A 21,302-nucleotide genomic window follows, 5' to 3' on the forward strand; every position below is an offset into this window, starting at 1 on the left:
CCTGCAGCGCTCGGGTTACTCCTGGCTCTGTGCTCAGAAATAGCTCCTGGTGGGGGCTGGAGCGATAGCACAACAGTAGGTCGTTTGCCTTGCACGTGGCCAAATACAGGACAGACCCTGGTTCGAATCATGGCATCCCATTTGGCCCCCCGACCCTGCCAGGAACGACTTCTGAATACAGAGCCAGGAGTAACTCCTGAGTGCCGCCGAGTGTGGGACACCATATGGGATGCCGGAATTCAAACCACAGTCTGTCCTGGATCAGCTGCATGCAAGGCAAATGCCCCACCGCTGTGCTATCTCTCCAGATCCCAAATTGGGACATTTTAATATGTTAGAATCAATATCTGGGTCTAGAAAGATAGTATACCTCAATTGCTGGGGAACCAACTTGGTTCAATCTCTAAACTATTTTTTTTGTTTGTTTATTGTTTTGGGGTCACACCCAGCAGCGCTCGGGGGTTACTCCTGGCTCTATACTCAGAAATCACTCCTGGCAGACTCAGGGGACCATATGGGACGCAGGGATTCGAACCACTGACCTGCTGCATGTGAGGCAAATGCCTCACCTCCACGCTATCTCTCTAGCCCCCAACCTCTAAACTATTTACCATGCCTCTAAAACTAAGTTGTTTTGGGGCCGGAGAGATAGCATGTAGGTAGGGTATTTGCCTTGTATGCAGAGGGACAGTGGTTTGGGTCCCAGCATCCCATGTGGTCTCCCAAGGTTGCCAGGAGCGATTTCTTTTTTTTTCTTTTTTGGTTTTTGGGCCACACCCCGTGATGCTCAGGGGTTACTCCTGGCTATCTGCTCAGAAATAGCTCCTGGCAGGCACGGGGGACCATATGGGACACTGGGATTCGAACCAACCACCTTTGGTCCTGTATCAGCTGCTTGCAAGGCAAACGCTGCTGTGCTATCTCTCCAGGCCCTCCGGAGCGATTTCTGAGCATAGAACCAGGAGTGACCCCTGAGTGCTGCTGGGTGTGACCCAGAAACAAACAAACAAAAAACCCCAGAAAAACCTAAGTTGTTTTTGTTTGTTTGTTTTTTGGGTTATACCTGGTGGTGCAGGGATTACTCCTGGCTCTATGCTCAGCAAGCATTCCTGGCAGGCTTGGGGGGGACCATATGGGATGCGGGATTTGAATCATTGTCCTTCTTGGGTTGGTCATGTGTAAGGTAAACACTCTACTGCTATGCTGTCTTTCTAGCCCGCTAAAACGAAGTTTTCTTTTTTTGTTTTTTTGGGGCACACCCGTTTGATGCTCAGGGGTTACCCCTGGCTAAGCGCTCAGAAATTGCCCCTGGCTTGGGGGGACCATATGGAACGCCGGGGGGATCGAACCGCGGCAGTCTGTCCTACACTAGCGCTTGCAAGGCAGACTCCTTACCTCTAGCGCCACCTCTAGGCCCCAAAACAAAGTTTTCTTAAAAAAATTTTTTTGTGGTACTGGAGAGTACAGTAGAGATGGTGCTTTCCTTGCACATGGTTCACCAGGGTTTTATCCCCAGCATCCCATATAATTATCTAATCCCCACCAGGAGTCATATCTGAGCTCAGAGCCAGGAGTAACCTCTGAATAATGCTTGGTGTGGCCCAAGGGTCTGGGCCATGTGCAAGGCAAGCTTCTTATCCACTGTACTATGCTTTTGCTCTAATAGTTTTTTTTTTTTTTTAATTATTAATTTTGGATCACACCCTGCAGCACTTATGGGTTACTCCTGGCTCTGCACTCAGAAATCGCCCCTGGCAGGCTCTGGGCACTATATGGGATGCTGGGAATCAAACCAGAGTCTATTTGGGGATGGCTGTGTGCAAGGCAAACCTACCTCTGTGCTATCTCTCCGGCCTCTAAAACTTGTTTTAAAACTTGAGTTTTAAGTCGTGAATCAAGGTTTCTTTCAACTTGGGAACATGTTGTGGTTCATTTTACTTGTATTTTGCAGGTGGGCAATTTCTTTTTTGTCTGTTTTAGAATCTCACCTAGTGGTGCTCAGGGAATGGGTATTGAATCTGAGCTTTCTGCATACATTTCCAGCTCTCAGCCCTCCAGCTTTTTGTCTTATCAAAAAAACTAAAAATAAATAAAATCTAGGGTGCTGGAGCAGTAGCACTCAGGTAACTCCTGGCTCTGCTGTGCTCAGAAATCGCTCCTGGCAGGCTTGAGGGACTATATGGGATGCCAGGGATGGAATCTGGGTTCGTCCCTGGTCAGCTGCATATAAAGCAAATGTTCTACCGCTGTGCTATTGCTCTGGCCCCCTAGATTTTATTTATTTTTTGTTTTTTTTTTAGACCACACCCAGTAGTGCTCAGCGGTTACACCTGGCTCGGTGCTCCTGGCAAGCTTGGGTGGACTAGATAGGATGTTGGGGATCGAACCCAGTCAGCCGTAAGCAGGGCAAATGCCCTACCTGTTGTGCTATTGCTCCGGCTCACCAAGGTTTTATATATAATAGATAATATCACTATACTAAACTTTTTGTTTCGTAATTGGGTTTTTGGCCTCATTATGCTCAGAACTTAGTCTTGACTGCATTCAGGAATCACTTTTGACAGTGCTTGGGCACCCTCTAGATGTTGGGAATCGAACCTGAGTTGGCCCATGCAAAGCAAGTACACTTCCTACTGTACTGTTATTACTCAAGGCTCCATTTTTAGATGTTCTTATTGTGTGAGTTTCATTGGCTTCAGATATTATATATATTTTTTGTACCAGGAAGAGTGTTTTTCTTTTGTTTTCTGGGAACATTTATAGCAAGTGCTGTTGGTTCAGAGTCTTTCACCTTTATTGTAGAGGTGAAAAGAGCCTTACTGAATGGTAATCACCTGATCATATTTCTTGTTACAACAGGAGCCAAAGGAGGAGAATGGATTGCAGAATACGAAGATGAAAGAGTTGAGAAGAGGCAGGGGTTTGGCTGTGAGAAAAATTGCACGTATGTGTCCATTTTTATGTTAGGAATGATTTTAGAAATGCAGTTGTTAAGTAACCTTGTTTCTATAGAAACCGTTGATCTAAGCATGTTTTAGAAAACGGGTTGAGGCTGGAGCAGTGGTGCTAGAGGTAAGGCATCTGCCTTGTAAGTGCTAGCTTAGGATGTACCGGACCGTGGTTCTATCCCCTGGCGTTCCATATGGTCCCCTCAAGCCAGGAGAAATTTCTGAGTGCATAGCCAGAAGTAACCCCTGAGCATCATCGGGTGTGACCCCCCCAAAAAAAAAACCCCAAAACGAACAGTAAACAGTAGTATAATAACACATTCTGGGATATTCTGGTTTCTCTCTTTGGGATGGGACAAACAAAGGGACCTCGAAGGCAGTGCTCAGGATGTCTGGGGATCTTTCCTATTTGTCAGGCTCTATAGGATGTGGTGCTGCTTGGTCCCTGTTGTGTTGGGGATCATGTTGACTATACCCAGTAATTCTCTGGGAACCATTCAGTGTTGCAGTTTTTGGGTCACATCCGGCAGCACTCAGGGATTACTCCTGGCTCTCTGGTCAGAAATCGCTGGGATTTGAACCACTGACCTTCTGCATGCAAGGCAAATGCCTTACCTCCATGCTATCTTTCCGGCCCCCATTCAGTGCTTCGGAATGAACCTAAAGCCACTGCATGCAAGACATGTGTCTTACCCCTTATACTCTCTCACTAGCCCCTCAAGTTCAGTTTTTATGTACATATTAATTTTTTAAATTATTTATTTAGATTTTTTGGGGACACACCCAGCAGTGCTCAGGGGTGACTCCTGGCTCTGTGCTCAGAAATCGCACCTGGCAGGCTTGGGGAACTATGTGGGATGCCAGGAATAGAACCTGAGTACATCCCGGGTTGGCCACATGCAAGGCAAATGCCCCACCGCTGTGCTATTGCTCTGGCTCCCGCACTTACTAATTTTTTTGGGTGGCCATATCGGATGGTGCTCGGGGGTTACTCCTGGCAGGCTTGGGGATCATGTGGGCTGCTGGGGATTGAGCTGTCTGCTCAGAAATAGCTCCTGGCAGGCACGGGGGACCATATGGGACACCGGGATTCGAACCAACCACCTTTGGTCCTGGATCGGCTGCTTGCAAGGCAAACGCCGCTGTGCTTGTGCTATCTTTTCGGGCCCTGTTGTGCTATTTCTCTGGCTCCTGCTTTCACTTTCCTTAAGTCCAAACTGTTCGTGTATGTCACTGAAATTTTTGTTCTTTGAGCCCTGTATTACTATTACTGGGCTTAATCTCCATATTGATGAACTTTTGTGTAGGATTTTTATTTTTTGGATCACACCCAGCAGTGCTCACTTTTAATGATGCTTGGGGTTCCATATGGAATGCTGGGGATTGAACCCAGCCATTTGCAATGCAAATGCAATACCCATTGTGCTCTTTTTCTTTGGACTCTAGTTTTTTTTTTTTTTTTGAAACATGTGATTGTTCAGGGCAATCCCAGATTGTTCTGGGATCTGCACCCAAAGATTACTTCTGACTCTGGACCCTCTAGGGTCCTGGGGTTTGAATTCAGATTGGCTGCTTATAAGGCAAGAGAACTACCTGTTGTCCCCCCAAGTGAGGATTTGTAAAATTTTTTTGGTTTGTTTTTAGGCTACAGCTGGCCATGCTCAGGGGTTTCTTTGGACTCTGTGCTCAGGAATTATTCTTTTTTGGGTTTTGGGCCACACCTGATGGTGCTCAGGGGTTTTTCTTGGCTCTTACACTCAGAAGTTGCACCTGGCAGGCTTGGGGGACCATATGGGATGCCCCGGAGATTGAACCTGGGTTCTTTCTGGGTCGTCCACATGCAAGGCAAATGCCCTACCGCAGTGTTACCACTCCGGACCCAGGAATTATTTTTGGATGGTACTCAGGACTATATGGGATGGTGGGGATGAAACCTGGGTCAACTGGGTGCAAGGCAAGCACCTTACCTGCTATACTGATGTTTCAATTCAGGTGAGGATGTTTTAGAATATGCTTAAAAGCCACAACCACAATTTCTCAATGGAATAACATAGTTTTATTGACTTGGAAAGCAACCAAGTTGTGACAGTAAACCATTAGTGCTTTTATAGTTGTTCAAAGCTCATTTTTCCTAATAAATTTTCACATTAACTACTTTCGTTTGTTTGTTTTTGGGCTACACCTGGTAGCGCTCAGAGGTTACTCCTCATTCTGAGCTCAGAAATCACTCCCAGTAGGCTCAGAGGAACATATGGAATATCTGGGGTTGAACCCGGGTTGGTTGTGAGCAAGGCAAATCCTTTAACCACTGTGCTAGTGTTCTGGCGCCTCACATGAACTGCAGTATTAGATAAGAAACTTACTGGATAGATTGTAGATGGTCATAAACATATTCCCTTTCTCCATATCTACAAGTTAAGCATTTGTGAGTTAGGTACAGTATATCTTCTGATAGATCTTTGGGTCCTTGATTTCTAGTTTAATTCTAAAGGCATTTTAGAGCCAGTGTCTGATTTTTGTTGCTTTTTATTTGTTAAGGTGTGTTTTATGGCCTCAAATGTAGTCTGTCTTGGCGAGTGTTTGTGGGAGCTGAGAAAGATCGTGTATTCTGTGCTCTGTTAGTGGTTGAAGCAGTCTATACATGTCCATTATAGGCAGTTGATTAATGGTAGTGTTGAGTTCATATTGATTTTCTGCCTCCTGGACCTGCCTGTTTCTTAGAGGCATCCAAGATTCTAGAGAGTGGATTTGTCTCTTTCTCCTTTTATTCACTTAGTTTATTTCCCAGATAGCCATGTTCTTGAAGAAACTTTGGCCCTTTTGGCTCTTTATTTGTTTTTGCTTTTGTTTTTTTTGGGCAACACCCAGTGGCATCTAAGGATAACTCCTGGCTCTGTGCTCAGAAATTACTCCTGGTATGCTTGGGAAACCATATGGGATGCCAGAGATAAAACCTGGGTCGGCTCTATGCAAGGCAAGTGCCCTAACCACTGTACTACCCTCCAGACCTCTTTGGGCTCTCTAAGAAACCTTTCAGGACCAGAGGGATAGTAAAGTGAGGAGGGTGCTGGCCTTGCACATAGCTGACCTGGGTTCTATTCCTAGGATCCAATCTGGTCCCTGGAGCCCACCAGGAGAAATTCTTTTTTGTTTTTTGGTTTTTGGAGCCACACCTGTTTGATGCTCAGGGATTACTCCTGGCTAAGCGCTCAGAAATTGCCCCTGGCTTGGGGGGACCATATGGAACGCCGGGGGATCGAACTTCGGTCCTTCCTTGGCTATCGCTTGCAAGGCAGACACCTTACCTCTAGCACCACCTCACTGGTCCCCAGGAGAAATTCTTGAGCACTGCTGAGCACCCAAAAACAACAAAACAACAAAGAATTCTTTTGTCTGAAATTACATACAGCTAATCATGCTCTCTTTTGGTCTTAGGGTGATGTGGTTTTATATATTACATACCTGGTTCTATCCATATCTATCTATCTATCTATCTATCTATCTATCTATCTATCTATCTATCTATCTATCTATCTATCTATCTATCTATCTATCTATCAATCTATCTATCATCTATCTATCTATCATCTGTCTGTATCTCTCATTATATGTAATTTGTTTATAGTAAATATATAATAAAATTTTATACACACATATGTATTTGTTGTTGTTGGTTTTGGACCACACTTGGTGGCACTCAGGGGGTTACTCCTGGATCTTGCTCAGAAATTGCTCCTGGCAGGTTTGGAGGGACCATATGGGATTCTGGGATCGAACTGGGGTCTGTCTGGGGTTGGCCACATGCAAGGCAAATGCTGTGCTATTGCTCCGGTCCCATGTATGTATATATATTTATATATGCATGTACACATAATGTGTATGACACAGTATAGAGACAATTTTAATATACCATATGTATTTTTTTTTTTTTTGGTTTTTGGGCCACACCTGGTGACGCTCAGGGGTTACCTGGCTATGTGCTCAGAAATTGCTCCTGGCTTGGGGGACCATATGGGATGCTGGGGGATCAAACCATGGTTCATCCTAGGCTAGCGCGCACAAGGTAGTTTCCTTAACACTTGTGCTACCACTCTGATGCATTTTTTGGTTTTTGGGTCACACCCGGCGTCCCTCAGGTGTTAATCCTGGTTCTGCTCTCGGAAATGGCCCTGACAGGCTCGGGAACCATATGGGATGCCGGGATTTGAACTACCGTCTGTCCTGGTTCAACTTCATGCAAGGCAAATGTCATACCATTGCTATCTCTGGCCCCACCATAATATTTTTTTTTTTTTTTGGTTTTTGGGCCACACCCAGCCTTGCTCAGGAGTTACTCCTGGCTGTCTGCTCAGAAATAGCTCCTGGCAAGCACGGGGGACCATATGGGACACCGGGATTCGAACCAACCACCTTTGGTCCTGGATCGGCTGCTTGCAAGGCAAACGCCGCTGTGCTATCTCTCCGGGCCCCCACCATAATATTTTTAATATACCATATATATGTACACACATATATTTTTTGCCATACTGGCAGTGCTCAGGGATCACTCCTAGTTGCCCATAGGGAACCTCAGGTGGTGCTAGATATCTTATCAGGTATCTTATCGGGTTCAAGCACATGCTAGGCAAGCACCTAAATCCTATATTCTCTCATCCCTGGTGGTGCCCAGGGGTTGCCCCCAGTGCTTGGAGGTTCATGTGGCGTCAGGGATCAATCTTGGGCTCCCACAAGAACAGCAGTGTGTATGCTACTAAGTAGGCCATCTCTCTGACCCAAAGGCAGTGTGCCTTTTTTTTAGGGGATGTTTTGGGGTGTTTGGGATCACTCCTGGCAGACTTGGGACCAAATGGATTCTGGGCATCCTACCTAGGTGTGCAAGGCAATAGCCAGGATTCAAGCCACCGTCCTTCTACATGCAAGGCAAATGCCCTACCTCTAGGCTATCTCTCTGGCCCTCACAATAGCCCTCCCTGTTGTACTATTTATACTTTCTCAACTCAGAGATCTTCTGTGGGGCTGATGATTGAACCTGGGTTTGCCTTATGCAATGCAAACGCTTTCTCCACTGTACTCTTGGCCTTGTGACAGTGTCTGAACGCTCTCAAGAGTGTCAAATGGGAGGCTTGTATAAATGCCGTGCTAGTTCTATTCAGGTAAGTCAGCTTTATCACAATTACAGAGGTACATGAAGAAAAAGGTTATTTTGGCAAAGGCTCAGATAGGACAAGCCTTTATCTTGTTTAGTTTCTTGTTATGAAATAATCTCTCAACCCATTGAAATAATGATAAATGATGCAGGTTCTCCGATGGGTACTAGCTAGTCCCGTGTTCTGGATTGTTAACAGTCTGTTTGCCCATCTCCACAGGAGGCTAACTTGAATGTTGGGAAATGTTAATCATCCTAAGTTGTGATTCGCATAATCAGCTTCCCACCACCCATTGTGTAGCTCCAGCAGAGTTCACTGCTGAGCTGAGCTGCTGAGCTGAGGCATCTGTGATGACACTTGTTGATATTCTCCTTATGGGCCGGGGAGGTGGCGCTAGAGGTAAGGTGTCTGCCTTGCAAGTGCTAGCCAAGGAAGGATCCAAGGTTGGATCCCCCCGCATCCCCTATGGTCCCCCCAAGACAGGGGCGATTTCTGAGAGCTTAGCCAAGAGTAACCCCGGAGCATCAAATGGGTGTGGCTCGAAAAACCAAAAAAAAAATTGATATTCTCCTTAAAGTGACATGCTCACTTTCATCCTGGGATTCAGTTTGTTTTACCATTTCTCTTATTTTTAAAATTCATTTATTTGTTTTTTGTTTTTGTTTTTTTTTTTTTTTTTGGCCTCACCTGGTAACACTCAGGTTATCCCTGGCTATGCACTCAGAAATTGCTCCTGGCTTGGGGGACCATATGGGACAACGGTAGATTGAACCGTGGTCTATCCTAGATCAGCGTGTGCCAGGCAAACGCCCTACCGTGTGCACCACCGCTCCGGCCCCTCATTTTAATTGTATTTATTTATTGATTTTTTTTTTTTGTTTTTTTTTTTTTTGTTTTTGGGCCACACCCTGCGATGCTCAGGGGTTACTCCTGGCTGTCTGCTCAGAAATAGCTCCTGGCAGGCACTGGGGACCATATGGGACACCGGGATTCGAACCAACCACCTTTGGTCCTGGATCGGCTGCTTGTAAGGCAAACGCCGCTGTGCTATCTCTCCGGGCCCTATTTATTGATTTTTGAGCCATATCGGTGATGCTCGGGATTCTCCTGGCTATACTCTCAGAAATTGCTCCTGGCTTGGGGGACCATATGGGACACCGGTAGATTGAACAGGTCTGTCGTAGGTCAGCACGTGCAAGGCAAACGCCCTATCGCTGTGCCACTGCTCCAGCCCCTTTTATTTATTAACATTCTTTTTGTTTGTTTTTGGGCCATTCCCAGTGGTGCTCAGAGATTACTCCTGGCTCTGCCCTCAGGATTATCCATCCAGGATGCCAGGAATCAAACCTGGGTCGCCTGTTACAAGGCAAGTGCCCTACCTATTGTACTATCTCTTTGGCCCTCCCTCACCCCCCTTTTTTTCGTGGGGCCACACCTAGAAGTACTTAGGGTTTACTCCTGGCATCCTTATGGCCAGGAATCGAGCCCAGGTTGGTTCCATTCAAGTGAGTTCCTTACCGTTTGTACTACTGCTCTGGGCACCTTGTTTATTTTGATCTTTGGGTACTTAACTGTAGAGGCCAAATATAACATGTCCATGTTAACAGGAGTGTTTTAAGGGCCTAACACTTGAGAAATTGTGCTACATGGAAAGCAAATCCCTTAACACTTGTCTTGAATGTGGTTGACACAAATTTGATCCCTCTCCTTTAGGGTCCCCTGAGTGTCACTTTAGTTGTGATCCCTGAGCACAAAAGCCTGGAAGAGGCCCTGAACATCACTGGGTGTGGCACCCAAATCCAAATTAAAACAAAAAAGAGAGGCTGGAGTGATAACACAGTAGGTAGGGTGTTTGCCTTGTATACAGCCAACCTGATCCCCGGTTCAATCCCCCCCTCCCCCCCCTTCCCATATGGTACCCTGCTAGGAGTAACCCCTGAGCACTGCTGGATATGGCCCCCAAACAAAACAAAACAAAAAGGGAAACCCACACATCTCATTCTTGTCTCCTCCCTATGCTGCAGAATGCAAATCCACCTAGGCAATGCAGATTCTGGGTAAGGAAGGACTCAGTATCTTTTTGACAGAACCTTTAGGGGAACTTGTGTTTCAGGAAAGCAGTAAATTGGAAGAAACTCTCTTAAGTTACGCAGTGTTTTGGTTCTCTGAAATTGAACATGCAGGATGTAATCAACTTTTCCTTGACTTAATGGCTTCATTAGGCATGTCAGTCTTTTTCACTTTCACAGTTCTTGTGCTGTAACATTTTAACTTGAATTTCCCTGATACTAACAGTCCTTTCACATATTTATTGGTTGTTCCAGTAGCTTCTTTTGTGAAGTTTCTTCTAGGATTTCTTGCACATTATTTTAATATTTAGCTCTTTTCTATATTGACCAATGGTGGGGATAGTGGGTTGGACTATACCCAGCAGTTCTCAGAATTTACCCCTGACACTTTGCTGGAGTAATCACTCTTTTTTTTTTTTTTTTTTTTTTTTTGGTTTTTGGGCCACACCCGGTGTTGCTCAGGGGTTACTCCTGGCTGTCTGCTCAGAAATAGCTCCTGGCAGGCACGGGGGACCCTATGGGACACCGGGATTCGAACCAACCACCTTAGGTCCTGGATCGGCTACTTGCAAGGCAAACGCCGCTGTGCTATTTCTCCGGGCCTGAGTAATCACTCTTGATAGTGCTTTTGAGAATCATGTAGTGCTGGGGATCGATCCAGGGTTGGCAGGATTCAAGGAAAGTGCCTAGTACCTCTTAACTAGCTCTCTAATTCCTTCCTTCCTTCCTTCCTTCCTTCCTTCCTTCCTTCCTTCCTTCCTTCCTTCCTTCCTTCCTTCCTTCCTTCCTTCCTTCCTTCCTTCCTTCCTTCCTTCCTTCCTTCCTTCCTTCCTTCCTTCCTTCCTTCCTTCCGTCCCTCCCTCCCTCCCTCCCTCCCTCCCTCCCTCCCTCCCTCCCTCCCTCCCTCCCTCCTTCTTCCTTCCTTCGCTGGTGGTGCTCAGGGGATCCTATGGGGTGCTGGGGATTGAACCCACGTTGTTTGCATGCATGGTTGGCCCCCTACCTGCTATGTTATCTCTCTGCCTTTAATTTTTTTGGGGGGAACCACACTCAATGGCGGTAGCACTCGGGTTACTACTGGCTCTGTGGTCAGAAATCACTTCTGGTGAGGCCAGAGCAATAGCACAGCAGCAAGGCATTTGCCTTGCACGGGGCCAACCCCAGATGGACCCTGGTTCAATTTCCGCCATCCCATATGGTCCCCTGAGCTTGCCAGGAGTAACCACTGACCCCCCCCAAAAAAAAAAAAATCACTCCTGGCAGGCTTCAGAGACCATATGAGATATAGGGGATTGAACCCAGGTTGATCGCTTGCAAGGCAAATGCTTTACCTTGTGCTATCACTCCAGCCCCTTCTAATTTTCTACTTTAAAATTTATTATACTTGTTTCTTTTTTTTGTTTTTTTGTTTTTTTGGGCCACACCCGGTGACGCTCAGGGGTTACTCCTGGCTATGCGCTCAGAAGTCGCTCCTGGCTTGGGGGACCATATGGGACGCCGGGGGATCGAACCGCGGTCCGTCTCCTAGGCTAGCGCAGGTAAGGCAGGCACCTTACCTTGAGCGCCACCGCCCGGCCCCTATTATACTTGTTTAAGAAAAAACACAGTTATGTTTGTCTGAGGCCCACACCTAGGAGTGCTGGGAGGATTTGTTTTTTGTTTTTTGTTTTGTTTTTAGGCCACACCTGACAGTGCTCAGGACATACTCTGACTCTGGCTCTTCACCCGGATTACTTCTAGTGGTACTCAGTGGACTATATAGGATATACAAGGCAAATGCTCTCCCTGCTGGAATACTGCTTTGGCTCTAGAGGAGAGGTTTGAGAGGGCTAGTTCTACGTTAGTACTTACGGGTCATTCCTGTAGATGTTTTGGTGAAACCGTGTTGCCTAGAATGGGACTCTGGTAACCTTGGCATTGATGTCAATTTCTTTTTTTTTTTTTTTTTTGGTTTTTGGGCCACACCCTGTGACGCTCAGGGGTTACTCTTGGCTATGCACTCAGAAGTTGCTCCTGGCTTCTTGGGGGACCATATGGGACGCCAGGGGATCGAACCGTGGTCCGTCCTAGGCTAGCGCAGGCAAGGCAGGCACCTTACCTCCAGCGCCACCGCCCGGCCCCTTGATGTCAATTTCTATTAGTTTAATCAACAAATATTTATTATCAGCTTAGTACCAGGCACTCTCCTGTGCACTGGAGTGAAAGTAGTGAGCTATCTTCATGGATACTTACAGGTTAACTCACATTCCAATTGTAGTTACTGATCAGGATGAGAACTTGGCCATTATTTGTCTTTGTGTGACTTTCCTCTTTTTTTTTTTTTGCCAGGAGGGTATGAGGGCATGCTTGCTTGGCAGTGTTCAGGGTTTACTCCTGGCTCTGCTCAGGAATCATTCCTTGATGAGACAGTATGTGATGCTTGGGATCGAACCCAGTTCAGTTATGTGCAAGCCTTACCATCTATACTATTTCTTCAATCCTGGCTTCTCCTCATTTTTAAGATTATAAGATCAGGGCTTGAGAGATAGTAGAAAAAAATTTTTTTTGAGAGATAGTAGAAATTTAACCGTCTTGCCTTGCAAGTGGTTGACCCTGGTTTCATCCCTGGCACTATAAGGATCTCCTAAGCACCCACAGGAGTGATCTCTGTGCATAGAGCTAGGAGTAACCTCTGAGCACTAGTGGGTGTGGGTAAAAGTTTTATTAAGAAATAAAAATTAGGGGCCAGAGAGGTGGCGCTAGAGGTAAGGTGTCTGTCTTGCAAGCGCTAGCCAAGGAAAGACTGGTTTGATCCCCGGCGTCCCATATGTCCCCCCCCCCCCCGTCCCCCCCCCCCCCCCCCCGCAAGCCAGGGGTGATTTCTGAGCACTTAACCAGGAGTATCCCCTGAGCATCAAACGGGTGTGGCCAAAAAAAAAAAAAACCAAAAAACAAACAAACAAAAAGAAATAAAAATAAGGGGCCAGAGAGATAGCACAGTGGTGTTTGCCTTGCAAGCAGCCAACCCAGGACCTAAGGTGGTTGGTTCGAATCCTGGCGTCCCATATGGTCCCCCCGTGCCTGCCCAGTAGCTATTTTTGAGCAGATAGCCGAGAGTAACCCCTAAGCGCTGGGGTGTGGCCCAAAAACCAATAAAATAAAATAAATAAAAATTATACTTTATTATAGGGCTTTCAGTGGAAATGTTGACTCCATTGTTTTGCTTGTTCAGTGCCTGTTCATTCATTCTTGGTGATATCCCTTTCTTGTCTGACAGAAATGACTGAGGAGGAACAGTTTGCGCTGGCTCTCCAAATGAGTGAGCAAGAAGCGAGGGAGGTGAATAGCCAGGAGGAGGAAGAGGAGGCGCTCTTGAGGAAAGCTATCGCGGAAAGCTTAAATGTAAATATGCTCTATTGAGACTGTTTGGGAGGATTGATCAGATCTGTATAGCTCTTTCCCATTGCTTGCACCCACGATTGTATTTAGGACTAGCTGTAGTCAACATTCTAAGGTTTTTCATCTGTTCCCATTGTTTATCATAATCCTTTTCAGAGGCAGTTGAGTGGCTGGAGACCTCAAAATTTGTTTTATTTTTACCACCAAGAGCTTACTCCTAGGTTTTTTTTTTTTTTTTTTTTTTTTTTTGGTTTTTGGGTCATACCTGGCAGTGCTCAGGGGTTATTCCTGGCTCCAGGCTCAGAAATTGCTCCTGGCAGGCACAGGGGACCATATGGGGCGCCGGGATTCGAACCAATGACCTCCTGCATGAAAGGCAAACGCCTTACCTCCATGCTATCTCTCCGGCCCCCTAGGTTTTTTTTTTTTAAAGGCCCTAGAAGAATTTTACTTACTTACTTACTTACTTACTTACTTATTTATTTATTTATTTATTTATTTATTTATTTATTTATTTATTATGGGTTTTGGGCCACACCCGGTATTGCTCAGGGGTTACTCCTGGCTATATGCTCTGAAATCACCCAACCATATGGGACACCACTGGGGGATTGAACTGCAGACCGTCCTAGGTTAGCCACTTGCAAGGCAAATGCCTTACCACTTGAGCCACTGCTCTGGCCCCAGGATTTTGTTATTTTATTTGTTTATTTTATTATTTATTTTTTGGCCATACCCAGTGTGCAAGGCAAATGGTTTACTGCTGTTCTATTGCTCTGGCCCCCTTACTCCTAGTTTTGTGCTCAGAAATTACTTCTGGTGGTACTTGGGGGACCATATGGGATATTGGGGATCAAACTTAAGTTGGCTGCGTGCAAGACAACTGCCCTACACACTATACAATCTTTTTAGCTATACAGTCACAATTTGATTTTTTTTTGGTGTTTTGGTTTTTTTGGGCCACACCCAGTGACGTTTAGGGGTTATTCCTGGCTATGCACTCAGAAATCGTTCCTGGCTTGGGGACCATATGGGATGCTGGGATCGAACCACGGTCTGTCCTGGATCGGCCGTGTGCAAGGCAAACGCCCTACCACTGTGCTATTGCGTGGCCCCACAATCACAATTTGAAAGGCATGTTTTGTTCCTTTTCATGAAAGTAATTTGCTTCTTCTTTACAGGTTTTCAGTTTTTCTTAGTTTTTGGGCCATACCTAGCAGTGCTCAGGGGTTACTCCTGGCTCTGTCCTCAGGGATCATTTCTCTTTCTTTCTTTTTTTTTTTTTTTTGTTTTTGGGCCACACCTGGCAGCACTCAGAAATTATTTCTGGCTCTGCACTCAGAAATTGCTCCTAGTAAGCTTGGGGTACCATAGGGATGCTGAGCATCCAACCTGGGTTCTTCGCAGGTTGGCTGCAAGGCAAACGCTCTACAGCTGAGCTATCACTCCAGCTTCAAGGGATTATTTCTTTTTTGTTGTTGTTGTTTGGCCACACCCGGTGATCCACTGGGGTTACTCCTGCCTATGCGCTCTGAATCGCTCCTGGCTTGGGAGACCATATGGGACACTGGGGGATTGAACTGTGGCCTGTCCTAGGCTAGCACAGGCAAGGCAGACCTATTACTGCTTGCGTCATCGCTCCAGCCCCTCCAGGGATCATTTCTGATAGTGCTTGGGGGACTATATGATGTGTAGGGATCAAACCTGGGTTGGTTATGTGCAAGAAAAACACCTGGCCCATTATATTATCAATTCTGTTCCTCAGTCCCCATCTCTTTTTTATTTTTTTGTTTTTGGGCCACACCTGGTGATGCTTAGGGGTAACTCCTGACTATGCACTCAGAAATAACTCCTGGCTTGGGGGACCATATGGGACGCTGGGGGATTGGACCAGGCTCCATCCTAGGCTAGCACGCGAAAGGCGCCTTATGGCCTGCGCCGCTACTCCTGTATACCTCAGTCCCCATTTTAAGGGTAGTTTGCAGTTTCTTTATTTTTGTTTTTGGGCCACACCCAGCAGTTCAGGGGTTACTCCTGGCTCTATACTCAGGGATCAATATTTTTGTTTGTTTTGGGCCACACCTAGCATCCTCAGGGGTTACTCCTGACTCTATTCTCAGAAATCGATCATGACAGGTTCAGGGGACCATATGGGTTGCTGGGAATTGAATCCAGGTCCGTCCTTGGTTGGCTGCGTGCAAGGCAAATGCCATACCGCTGTGCTATCTCTCCAGCCCCAAGTTTGCAGTTTCTGAAAACTGCCAGTGACCCAAGTCCCCAGCAACCCAAGGTCCATCTCACTCTTGTTTGTAGAGAGTAGGAGAGCAAAAAATAAGGACTCGCAGGGGTCCTCAAACTTTTTAAACTGGGGGCCAGTTCACTGTCCCTCAGACCATTGGAGGGTCTGACTATAGTAAAAACAAAACTTATGAACGAATTCTTATGCACACTGCATATATCTTATTTTGCAATGAAGAAACAAAACAGATACAAATACAATATGTGGCCCGCGGGCCATAGTTTGAGGACCACTGGTAGAGGTAGGTTCTGGAGAGAAAGAGGGCGTAATGTGGACCATGTTCAGTGATGACCATATTTGTTACCTGGTGATTTGACAACATGGTTTAGTTATGTCATTGAAATTATAGGTACTCATGATTAATTTTTGGTTTGGGGTCCACATGTAGCAATGCTAGGGCTTACTTTTGACTGCTCAGGAATCACTTCCTGATTGAACTTGGGGGGGCCTTATGTAGTATCAGGGTTAATCTGGGTGAGCTACATGTAAGTCAGACACTGTACCTACTGTATTATCTCACTGGTCCTTTACCCCCTTTTCTATTTTTCAGTTTTTTCTTTGAGAAACCACATCTGGTTGTAGTCAGAGGCTATTGGTGACTTTGTGTACAATTGTGAGCCCTGCCTGCTGCTACTCAGGGAACCATATGCGTACTATGGGTTCTCTTTAGAATTGCAGAAAGTTCTTTGTCCCCTGTCATCTCTGGCGCCTTACTCTAGGCCAGTGCTTCTCAAATAGTGGGGTGCTCCCCCCCGGGGGGGGGGCGTGAGGCTTTGTAAAGGGGGGCACATTTGACCTCGGCAAACACTGTCATAACAAGCTAAGCCCCGTGTTTATGTCTCTGTATGTCTCTGGAGCTGAGAGTTGCTGTGTCCTGCTTTAAACCCCGCTTCGAAAAGCTATGCATTGCAAAACGTGCTCATTGTAGCCATTAATCCAGACATCACCTCTGATTAAAAAATCAGCTCAGGGCCTGGAGAGATAGCACAGCGGTGTTTGCCTTGCAAGCAGCCGATCCAGAACCTAAGGTTGTTGGTTTGAATCCCGGTGTCCCATATGGTCCCCCGTGCCTGCCAGGAGCTATTTCTGAGCAGACAGCCAGGAGTAACCCCTGAGCAACGCCGGGAGTGGCCCAAAAACCAAAAAAAAAAAAAAAATTAGTTTGCATCTGAAGGATATTTTCCATTTTCTTTGTCCAGATCAGCAAAGCATTCAGTGTAGGTGATTGAATCTTGTGCTCTGTACCTTAAAGGCAGCTGCCATTTATAGAATTGCTATGAAATTTTGTGTCGACAGTTTGGAGAGTGGAGCCTCTTAGGGACAGTGGCTTTCTCTTTATGTCTTTGCTGTGACCATGTTTGTGTCGCTGTGTTAATAATCAGCCTGGTCTGGTTGTGGACTCACTTGTTTCAGAGTTGCCAGCCTTCGGATGCTCCAGCTTCCAGCTCTGGACCACCATCTTCCCAGTTCCACCAAGAGAACACAGACTCGGGGACCACTGAAGGCATGTCTCCCTGTTTTGACTCCTTGCACTCATCAAGTTCTTACCATACACCACCAGGGCTTTCACGCCGAGAGTAGCTATAACAGACATGCCCCAAGTCCCATTGGTGGTGTTACAGAGGTTCGATCAGAAAGTAAGTTGAGCTCACATTAATGCCCAGCATCCTTTTGATCTCCAAGGAGAATCAGCATTTGATTAAACCCAAAGAAGAACCTTTTAAAAAACAACAGCAACAACAACAAAAGCCAAACAGCACCCCACATGATGTAATTCTTGGTAAGAGCTAGCGTAGCAAGCTCTCTTATTAAAAAAGCTGGTCCTGAGCCCTACTTTTTCTCAAATACCTACAGGCAGATGGCATCTGGGAGCTCCATCCCGATGTAAAGGCTCCCTTGTCAGTCAGGGACACGAGGCTGAGGACAGAAAGGCACCTGGAGACCACCCTGAAACCACGGAAGAGCAGTCGACCCTGCCTGTGTCTGAAAATGAGGACGTGGACTGTTTGCCCAGATGCACTGGTTACAGAACTGAGCACACTGTGTGTGAGACGGTCCAGGAAAATACTAGGAAGGGCACTACTTGTCTCCAAGCTGCCCAAGGTAGGGGACACACAGCAGAGCCTTGTTGGCAAGTGCCCACAGAGGCCAAACATCTCCAGGACACTGAAGGCACAGTGCACTACTTCTGGGGTATTCCATTCTGCCCGGCCGGTATGGACCCTAACCAATATACCAAAGTTATTCTCTGCCAGTTGGAGGTGTATCAAAAGAGTCTGAAAATGGCTCAGAGGCAGCTATTAAGGAAGAAAGGTTTTGGGGACCCCGTGTTACCTGGCCTACCTTTTCAGCTCCACAGCGAAGAATGTGGCCAAGGTGATCAGGCTAGTGAGCAAAAGGAAGGTAGCTCTGAAGATCTGGGAGAGGAAGACAAAGAGGCAAGGCAGGAATCCAGGGCTGCAGCCTGGTATACCAATCCCATGGATTTGGATTTTCAAGAAAGCCCTGGTGTCAGCTTGCCGAAGAAACTTTTGTTGGAGGAAGAACAACCAACAAGTCATGGTCAGGTAAGGGGCAACAATGCTGTGATTAAGGACAATTGATTTGGAAATTAGGCCAGGCTGACTTTGTAGCTTTCTATTCCTTTGATGGTGGTATTTCATCACCTCTGATGGTTAGAGTAACATGTATTCATTCTGGAAAACTAGGAAAGCATGGAAGAGTATAAGAAAAAAATCACTTATAATCCCCAAACTGAGAACTAATTGTATAAATATATATTTAATTTTTTTTCAATAAAATGAACTCTTCTGTAATAGTTTTTGATCCTTTCCACCATTGCATAGTTTATCTTGTATCTTTTCCTGTTAAGTAAACTTGGTTTGGTTTCTTTTTTCCTGGTTTTGGGCCACATCCAGCTGTGCCCAGGGCTTACTCCTGTCTCTGTGCTCCAGGTCACTCACTTCCTGGCAGGATTCCAGGACCCCTATGGGGTGCTGGGATTGATTGAACCTGGGTAGGCCAGGGTGCAAGCACCCTTCCCTTTGTATTATCATTCTGACCCTTCTTGAAAACTATTCATGGTCTTTTTGGGGGATGTGTCTTAAATTTTCTTTCCATCTATAGAAATTCTCATTTGGGGGGGGCACACCCGGCAGTGCTCAGGGGTTACTCCTGGCTATCTGCTCAGAAATAGCTCCTGGCAGGCACGGGGAATCATATGGGATGCCGGGATTCGAACAGACCACCTTAGGTCGTGTATCGGCTGCTTGCAAGGCAAACACCACTGTGCTATCTCTCAGGCCCCGAAATTCTCATTTCTAAGAGATAATAGTCATGCCTTGGAATTTTAAAAGCTATAAATAAAAATCTTGTCTCTTGTTTCTTTTTTTTTTTTTTTTTTTTTTTTTGTTTCTGGGCTGTAGTATATGAAAAAGTTTCCATAAGATTATTCTTGGGGGGCCGGGCGGTGGCGCTGGAGGTAAGGTGCCTGCCTTGCCTGCGCTAGCCTAGGATGGACCTCGGTTCGATCCCCCGGCGTCCCATATGGTCCCCCAAGAAGCCAGGAGCAACTTCTCAGTGCATAGCCAGGAGTAACCCCTGAGCGTCACAGGGTGTGGCCCAAAAACCAAAAAAAAAAAAAAAAAAAAAGATTATTCTTGGAATTGTTGTATATAAAAATATTTCCTTAGGATTGTTCTGTGACTATTGCCCCACCTTGTCTGTGTGTGTGTCTCTTAAAGGGGGCACATGGACAGGATTACTCTTGAGAGACTTGAAACTCATGGAAGGAAGAGGGAGTGTTCTGTTGTGGGCGGTGAAAGGGACAGAATGTGACCCTCAAAACTTGTGCCTACAAGGATTGCTGGGGTTTTGATGATGGAGAGGTAATTTTTGGGAGCTCTTCTCATTTGTTTTGGGACCACATGCTCAGGGATCTCCTGGCATTATTTCTCAGGGGACCATATGGGGTACTGGATATCAAACCCAGGTTGACTGCATGCAAGATGAGCCTTTCCCATCAAGGCATGAACGATGAGCCCTATTGACGTTCTGTCCCAAGTTTGATAATTGGGTATGCTATCATTGGCATAGATTCCTCCTAGAGAGAATCAAGCGCTGTTTTCTCTCTCAAGGATGGCCAGCCCTGTCCTTGTCTATATCCTACTTCCAGAGGCAGACTTCATTCCTGTATCAAGTATCCATCCATATATATTTCTTTCTGATTTTTTTTTTTTTTGTTTTGTGTTTTGTGTCACACCCGGCAGCTCTCAGAGATTACTTCTGGCTCTATGCTCAGAAATTGCTCCTGGCAGGCTCAGGGGAATATATGAAATGCTGGGGATCAAACCCAGGTTGGCCGTGTGCAAGGCAAATGCCCTACACACTGTTCTATCTTTCCAACTCCTCTTTATATGCTCTTTGGTGTTTAGAAATTTGGTTTTTGTCCTATATCTGATATCTGTCCTATATCTGTGTTTAAGTCTACTTCTGACAGTGTTTGGAGGATTTTGTGTTGTGCTGGGTATCAAATCTGGGTTAGCTGCATGCAAGACAAGCAACTTATTACCTGTTCTGCTTTCTTTCATTGGCTCCTGCTGTGTTTAGATCTTATGGTTGTGTTTGTGTGTGTGTGTGTGTGTGTGTGTGGAGGGGGGAAGTGTTAGACCACATCCAGGAGGTGTCAGGAGTGGTGCTAGGGATATAAACTGGGCCTAAGTCCTCTCTTCAGAATCTCCAGCCTCATGGGTGTTTTTCTTTCTCATCAATCTTAGTGGTTTGTCAGCATCCCTTATTTATTTGGGGCTGTGATCCTTGGTGACAGATTGTGTAATTTCCCAATTTATTTCTCACTCCCTATAATGGTGTGTATTTACTTCTGGTTTTAACTTAGCAAAGACAGTTTTGTTTGTGAACATTTAGGGGACCTATTCATTGTTTTTTGCTTGTTTTGACCATATCTGGTCATGCTTTGGAATTACTCATGGTGATCTTGGGTGTGTGTGTGTGTGTGTGTGTGTGTGTGTGTGTGTGTGTGTGTGTGTGTGTGTGTGTGTGTGTGTGTGTGTGACTGTTTTTAGAGCTAGGGATCTAACCAGGGTTGACTTAGTAATCCATTCTTTTTTTTTGGTTTTTGGTTTTTGGATCACAACTGGCGGTGCTCAGAGGTTGTTCCTTGTTCTGTGCTCAGAAATTGCTCCTGGCAGGCTCAGATGACCATATGGGGTGCCTGGATTTGAACTGCCGTCCATCCTGGGTTGGCTGTATGCAGGGCAAATGCCTTACTGCTGTGCTATCTATCTGGCCCCATTGTTTTGTTTTGTTTTTGAGCATACCTGGTGGCACTTGGGTTGCTCCTGGTTCTATGGTCAGAAATCACTCCTGGCAGGGTTGGAAGATCATGGGAAGTTGAAGATTGAACCTGGGTTGGTGGCATGTAAGACAGATGCCCTGCCTGGTG

General features: G+C 46.0%; 1 protein-coding gene across 1 annotated transcript in view; it reads left to right on the forward strand.

Annotated features, from left to right (window-relative positions):
* UIMC1 (ubiquitin interaction motif containing 1) overlaps window positions 1-21,302 on the forward strand; it is an 89,852-nt gene that overhangs the window by 3,496 nt on the left and 65,054 nt on the right. The window contains exons 3-6 of the mRNA XM_049775704.1: window positions 2,860-2,944; window positions 13,421-13,545; window positions 17,255-17,349; window positions 17,700-18,408. Coding sequence (XP_049631661.1) covers window positions 2,860-2,944; window positions 13,421-13,545; window positions 17,255-17,349; window positions 17,700-18,408 — 1,014 coding nt within the window. The remainder of the gene's footprint in view (window positions 1-2,859; window positions 2,945-13,420; window positions 13,546-17,254; window positions 17,350-17,699; window positions 18,409-21,302) is intronic.

The sequence above is a fragment of the Suncus etruscus genome, chromosome 6 (genome assembly GCF_024139225.1).
Source record: "Suncus etruscus isolate mSunEtr1 chromosome 6, mSunEtr1.pri.cur, whole genome shotgun sequence".
Taxonomy (NCBI): Eukaryota; Metazoa; Chordata; class Mammalia; order Eulipotyphla; family Soricidae; genus Suncus; species Suncus etruscus.